General features: G+C 41.0%; 1 protein-coding gene across 4 annotated transcripts in view; it reads left to right on the top strand.

The window, feature by feature from the left end:
* The first annotated feature begins 1,674 nt into the window (after positions 1 to 1,674).
* Positions 1,675 to 7,485, top strand: part of RANBP3L (RAN binding protein 3 like) — a 46,502-nt gene continuing 40,691 nt past the window's right edge. For 3 of the 4 annotated variants that reach the window (XR_008332722.1, XM_053408308.1, XM_053408307.1), the window contains exon 1: positions 1,675 to 2,184. Coding sequence is in view for 2 of the 4 variants with exons in the window: in XM_053408308.1 (XP_053264283.1) it covers positions 1,980 to 2,184 (205 nt within the window). In the remaining 2 variants the exon portion in view is untranslated. The remainder of the gene's footprint in view (positions 2,185 to 7,485) is intronic. The other variant, XM_053408309.1, reaches the window with a different exon arrangement.

The raw sequence follows: 7,485 nt of genomic DNA, 5'->3' as shown, positions 1-7,485 counted from the left end.
TGGTGTACAGGTCAATAGTCTGTGAAACGACAGGGGCTTTGTACAAACGCCACATGCCCTTTCTCGCAAAGGAGCCCAGGATGGCAAACATGAAAGCGATAAAACAATGCAATTAAATATAAAATAGCATATTTAAAAACATGTAAAACAACAGGAATGTTGACTACTTTTCCTGTCAAGACTCAACCTAGCTTTTCCTTGGCTTCCTTTTAGCCGAGGCATCCATGCTATTTTTCAAAACACTCTCGCGTTAAACTGAGCAACCTCAGTAACTGGAGTAGCCCTCACTTGTGTGCAAGTAAATATCACTGGGTCAGATTTGGAAGCAATAAATGAGGTGTTGAAAATCAGATGCTTGGTTGGCATCTTCTAGATAATCACCCTGCCATTTAGTAAAGCATACAGAGTGGCTGGGGCCTAAATAAAATAATAATAATAATAATACTGCTCAAAGTGAAAGAGCTTTCCTTTGCTCCTGGAGGAATAAATTGAAATTGGCGATGTTCAAAGCTACTTCAATGTTTATGCCCTTGCATCTTCCTGTTCTGACACCTTCCAGGTGTGGGGAACACCTGGCCTCTAAACCCCAGGTACTGATCCCAGGCCACACCCCTTTCCCAGGCCCCTCCTGCCTCTTCCATTCCACTTTTCCCCAGAAAACTCACGATAAGCTGGCCATGGAAGAAGAGAGGAATCTTTTCCTCCCTGACCCGCTACAGTGGGCTGCTCAGCTGCCTCACTTGCTACCGAAATATTCAGTTGCTCCGAATCCAGAGCAAACACAAGAGCTATTCATGCCTTCAAGGCAGCTTCCCCAAACACAATCCTCCAGCTGAATTGGAGCAAATGTCAGTCGGGTTTTCTGTGGATTGACATCTGCTGTGATTTATCGTGAGTTTTCTGGGGGAGAGTGGTGGGGCAAAGGTAAAACTGCTTGGACCTGTGTCCAGAAAGTGCAGGATAAGTGGGAAACTGCGCTTTCTAGGCATGGTGCAAGAACAAAGTCTGGATCAGCCCATAGATGAAGCAGAACTGTTAGCGATCTGTAAACATGGTACACTTAGGTGAGTTCTGAGTGTATATTCCTATTATATCTGCAAAAGGTTGGAGGGTGTGTACTGTATTTTTCGCTCTATAAGACGGACCAGACCACAAGACGCACCTAGTTTTTGGAGGAGGAAAACAAGAAAAAAAATATTCTGAATCTCAGAAGCCAGAACAGCAAGAGGGATCGCTGCACAGTGAAAGCAGCAATCCCTCTTGCTGTTCTGGCTTCTGGGATAGCTGCGCAGCCTGCATTCGCTCCATAAGACGCACACACATTTCCCCTTACTTTTTAGGAGGGAAAAAGTGAGTCTTATAGAGCAAAAAATACGGTATTTTGTTTTCAGATGTTCCTGTACGTTATTAGCTTTGCCCAAGCCCTCCCTTTTCAGAATGCACAATTATTTTACTATAGTAATTCCAACAAGCAAGGAACAAGGAAACCCTATTAATTTCAAAGGCGTTCCTCTATCAAATCTGCAGCTGAGAGAAGAGGAAAGCTGATCTCCCACTTCACCACTGGTAAATCCTGGGCAGAGGAAATCTAAGTCTCCCTACTGGCCCACCCTCTTTATGTTAATCTTCGTGGCTTTACATATCCCCTCCCAGAGTTCTGCCTCTCTCTTAAGTACTCTAGTCTGAGCTGTCAGAAACAGCAAGCGCAGACCTTGCTGAGCGAGCAGCTTGCTCTCCTATGAACTGCGACACTCCCCCAGCCCTTTAAAGTTGCTTTATTATTTTTTAAACGTTCAATTGCAAGAAGCTGCTTTGGGATTCTGGAGAAGGTTGCAGCATCACTGACAACTGCACAAAGTTACATCTGGCCAGCTACTTACTTGGGAAGCTGCAGCCACCGCTTTTAGAGGGTGAGAAAATAAGTCTTATCTTTTCAGTGTTCTGTCAGCTGCATTTGCAAAGCTCTATGGACTTCAGTGATGAGGAATCAGCAAATTCCTGCAAGTAGGGTAAATGACTTGTGTGCAGGAATAGGTGCTTCCTGCACGGAGTACAGGTCTCAATTGTCTCATTTCATCAAAAGAAGAGATCCCAGTGACACATGGACCATGAACCAAGCAGCTGAGGCCACAACGAACGTGTACATGTTCCACACGCTGGACAACAGTAAACACAAAAATGAAGGTAAGCATTTTATTTTTTCAATTGTTTAAAATGACTTTCCCCCCATTTGCAGCTCAAGCCTTGTGTGCTTTCACAAGGCAAATACTTCAATACTTCAATGATGACCACCACAATCAGATTGTGCAGAAATAAATATCATACCTTGTACTCGTAATAAACTATGGAGATTACATATACTAACGTGAACACTATTTGGATTATGGTTATGCTTGCCTACATAGCAAAGCCAAAGTTAAACATTTTTAGAATCCATTTATTCCAGTGATTTAGGGTGAAATCCTGTGCACCTTAACTCAGATTAGAAGAGTATGCTGTGCTCCCATTGCATTGAGGGTGATGGTTACTTCCTGACTGGAGTCCATGCTTAACTCTTCCATTGAAATCAATAGGATTTAAAAGTGTTTGATGTTGACTAATTTAGCCCTGTATACTTTTGCAGTTTCATTTATCCAACAGGGCAACCCTGACTTTCAGTCCTCAAGTTACTTTGAGAGATAGCTTGCTTTATTTATCTATAAATTATATCAATCATCTTTCCACTGAAAAGGTTGTATTTCAGTAACTCAGCACAAACTGTGCACACCAGAAGTACCCAGTTTCAACTGCCAGCATCTCCAGGAAGGGCTAGGGAAAACTTCAGAAACCCATGAAATCTACTGACGGTCAATACAAATAATACTGTGCTAGATGGACCAGTAATAAGTTGCCACAAGCCACAGGCATGATCTGGTGTAATGGGAATACTCTAAAGATCATGGTTTGCGTATTATGGCTTGCCCAAGGCTACTCAATCAGTTTTATGCCTGAGTGGGGTTTTGATGCTTGACCTTTCACATTCCAGCTCATCTCCACCTGCTGCACCTCTTTAGTTCTTGAATAAACTACACATGAATTTGCATGATTTGTGTTGCTTCTTGTATTTTTTTCAGTGAAAGTGATTTTTTTAAATAAAAAAAAACTTGATCAGTGGACAAGGAATAAAATGGAACCATTGGGAACCTCTAAAGTGCCAATAGGTTTATGGTTTTGAGTCACCATCTGCACCATTGCAACCTCTTCAACAACAACAAGAACTAGATGCCTTAAAAATTGAAACATGACATTCTTCTGATTCTCTTCTAATTAGGATAATGAGATTAGTAGAGTCTGTTTTTAACAGCCAGAAATACTGTTATCTATGCAGAAAGTGCTTAACAATGGAAATTCAAAGAGGACGGATATACGGTAATCTTTTTTTCCAGCTCTTTTTCGTTTAAACACCTTATGGATTGGCATTGCCCGTTTTCTGTGAACCCCTCAATCCATTTTGCTATGTCAGGGAAATTGACATTTGCTCAGAAGGTTTTTCTGCCTCTTCAAATGTTAATCTGTTCTGTTCAGACTGCCATTCTTTCATCATTGCCAAGCACCAACTTCTATTAAATAATAATAATAATAATAATAATAATAATAATAATAATAATAATTTATTTCCCCAGCCACTCTGGGCGTCTTCCAACAAAATATTAATATACAGTAATGCACCAAACATTAAAAGCTTCCCTAAACAGGGCTGCCTTCAGATGTCTTCTAAAAGATGTCTTCTAAAATGTCCTAGATATTTTGCAGCGCATGTGCCCATTTATTATTGTACTGCTAAATACAGTATGTTTTTTCCTTCTCTTCCAAGGTGTTTAGAACACCATAGGTTGGATATCCACAACAACCCTGTGAGGTAGTTTAGGCAGAGAGATGGCGGTTAGCCCAAAGATACCCAATGGAGTTCACAGATAAGGAAGAATAGCCCAGTTGCACTAAGATGAAAACCAGTATAGTGCAGAAGGTAGGGTCTCAGACTATACACAGTGACACCCAGCTTTTAATTTCTCTTGGCTATGAAGCTCACTGTGATTTGTGCAATGATAGAATATTTTGGCTCCCTAATTGTTTGATGATGCTTGGGACCAATTGCATGGTGCCAACTTTTACTAGACTTATGGTGCCTCGTTATAGTATATATTTGAGATCTCTCAGCAGGACATGATAAGCTGCAATGCAAGGTCAAAGTTAAAGTCCTAGTGATCCTGTAGATGTCAGAGTCTTCCCTGTTTCATGTCTGGCATGAACTCTGTGATCTAGTGGCCCAGTTTGTGCTGTCAGAGCGCCTCTGATTAAATGATGAGGTTCTGATGCAGCATCCAAAAATATCTCCAATCGTTAGAAGACGACCTGTTCTCCCAAACACTTCATTAAGCATTGCAGTTGACAGTGTTTGTTGTCTGCCAAGTGTGACTATACTGCAAATTTCATCATATATTGCAGCATATCTCTTTCTATATTAATTATTAGGGTTTTCATGCTGAAGGATCTAAATTCTTTCGCATCAAATTTTTAAAGTATGCTTTAAAAATAATGTCATAGTTGCTCTTCAACCTTCACCTTCCCCAAATGTTGTTGGACTACAGCTGCCATCATCCCTAACTTTTGGATTTGATGCCCAGGGATGATGGGAGTTGTAGTGCAACAACATCTAGGGTACCCCAGGTTAAAGAAGGCTATTTCAAAGCTGCACCAAGCTTCTGAACCCAATAAATGTCCTTTATTTCAGTTGCATTGTATTCCAATCGTGCCATATTTTTGACGTTTTGGTCTAGCAACCCTAAATGTCCCTTACAATATAAAGTTACAATATATGATGTAATCAATAGTGTAGTCACACATGAATGAGAAGTAATAATAGTCTTTACCTTGCGATAAGTTTAATTACCATCTCTAAAATAAACCCTATTGTCTATGTCGCTACAGGTTTAGGCAAGTCGTGCTTTCAGCTCAAAGGCTTTAGTGAGATTCTTGGCAACAATGTAGGTGTTGGTAAAACGAGCTAAACATATACTATTTCACAAACTACCAGCAGCTAATGCACTAAAGTGCCTGAATACCTGCTAAACGTAAAAGTAATCAGAGCTATTTTTGAAAAGGGGATGGCTTCTCTACAAGCTGAATGGGAACGGAACCAAGATATAAATTGTAATCAATTTATGAGAGTATTTCAAGTTTAGACTGGAAATTAATGAGTAGCTCTGTATTTATTTTATACATATATACCTTACCATTTGATGGCTGTGGCGGTTTACATAAAACCATAAGCACATAAATTAATAGGGGGAGGGGAAATAAACTCAGCAGCAGCAGCAGAACACTAAGGTGAAATATATTAAAAATTCAGTCATCAAAGCAGGCCATGAATAGATCGCAACCAGCTTAGTTTCAAAACTGAAATGCTGAAAAGTTTAGTGTTATTTCTTACTATCTTTAATTAAAAAAGATAAAGAAAGGCACCACTATTAGACCAAACAAAGTAGCATGTATTGAACAGAATGCTAAATATGGGCTTATCTACACTTCCCCTGATGTCCCTGGGGGAAAACTGCTCTTTAGTGCTCAGTTTGAGCAAAAGGCAATTCCAGTTTCCCTTAGATTGCCATTTGTTCCGATCTATTGCTAAAGAGCAAGTTTCCCCTTGGAAAGGAGTTGGGCGAGTGGAAAACCACCGGGACGTGTGCCTAGAAAGCAAACTATTTTTCCTGACAACCATACACCAGAGCTTCATGAAGCAGATGAACGAAAATAATGTACTTCTCTGATCCTAAGGCTGTGATCCTATGCACCATGTACTCAGAAGCAAGCTCTATTGAAGTGTGTGGCTTACTAGTAAATGTGTTTATGGGTGGGGGAAAAGATGCTCAATTTTTATCGCATGGCAGCTCATTTGGAAGCGTCCACACTTGAAATACCTTTCCTCTGAAAGGTAAGGTCAAGCTCTGAAAAAGCCAGCTCCACATATTTGCATCAGAATTCAGCTATGGATGATGTCGATTGGTTGGCAGCTGTGATATCCAAAAGCTACCGCTCCAAAGTGAGTGAGTTGGCAAAAGTGATGGCTGAATCAGCATTTGATTTGCTGATGCATGTGTCTGTTATTTCATCTGTGAAGCTGGTAGGAAGCCTGTGTCGGCCATTGGGCTGAATGATTTTCATTTTTTTTTGTTTTCAAAAAAACAAAACCCAGTGTTTGGGGAAACCCGGTGGATAAGGCCGGGATAGGTGGAACACTGGAGCCAAGGCAAGATTTGGTAGGTTCTGGGTAGAGGCTGGAAGAACCTGGTTGGTCTGGGACAGAACCAGAAAGGAACCTGATAGCTTAGGAGTGGAGACAGAGTAGGACATGCCCTTTGCAAGCTTTCAACCTCTGATGCTGGTTACCAAACAAAAGACACTGGGAAGGATCCAGTGTAGTTCTAATGAGAAAGTTTTGTCAAGGCAAGGATTTCTGCTTGCACGACATTCTCCCCCTCTCCACTCCCTGTGTGCCCCTAAATGTGCTCTAGAGATTCCCTCAACCATCTGGAGCAGATCTGGGGAGCGCCTGGGGTGGCCACAGGGGAGAAAGAGGGGAGAAGTTCAATTGTGCAAGTGGAATGGTAAGATTCTGCCTGGATGGCATTGAGGGTGGCCCCTTCCTTACCATAATAAAAGAGGCAATTCATTGCCAAAAAAAAGGAGACAGATCTGCATAAGATATCTGCTAATATGGATGTTTAGGTGCAACTTTATCAATAATTTCTGTAATTAAAGTAGCAATATCTCATCCTAGTTTAATGTATTTTTAACCTTTTGTTGGAAGCTACCCAGAGTGGCTGGGGAAACCCAGATGGGCGGGGTAGAAATAATAATTTATTATTATTATTATTATTATTATTATTATTATTATTATTATTACTAGTTCAGGTGGGCTGTGTGCTTGCTCTCCAGGTGTTAAATGTTGATAGGCAACTTACTCTCCCTTCTTATGGCTTTTTATCTCTAGACTGGACCCAACATCCTTTCAAATAGAGGATTTTTTTCTCTGTAAAGTATGGCACATGGCTAATCTACCCAGCTTCCAGAAGTGGGAACTGGGGACTGTTCAACAAAAGACGAGCACAAGTATATAGGCTAAAGGAAATTTTAAATCAGTGTTTAGCTCAACTCTGATCTTAGGGCTCCAAGGTGGGGACTTTTTATCCATTCTTCTTTAACCTGCTTTCAGCTCTCCATTAGAGTGTTTGAGGTATAGGAGGAGATAGGTAGGGAACACTAAATGACACCCACTAACTCCACGCCCCATGCAACTTTATTGAAAACAGTAGCTGAGGGCGCCACGTATCACCTTGGCCGCTGTATCATTTAAGCACTGCTCCCTCATCATAGCTGCGTCATGCTAGGGTCTTCAGCCCAATATTCTTGTGAACTGGACCAAATTCATGAACAGCTGCTTCAGTT

Source organism: Podarcis raffonei, chromosome 11, assembly GCF_027172205.1.
Source record: "Podarcis raffonei isolate rPodRaf1 chromosome 11, rPodRaf1.pri, whole genome shotgun sequence".
NCBI classification, from domain to species: Eukaryota; Metazoa; Chordata; class Lepidosauria; order Squamata; family Lacertidae; genus Podarcis; species Podarcis raffonei.
This window is presented reverse-complemented; position numbering and strand designations above follow the sequence as displayed.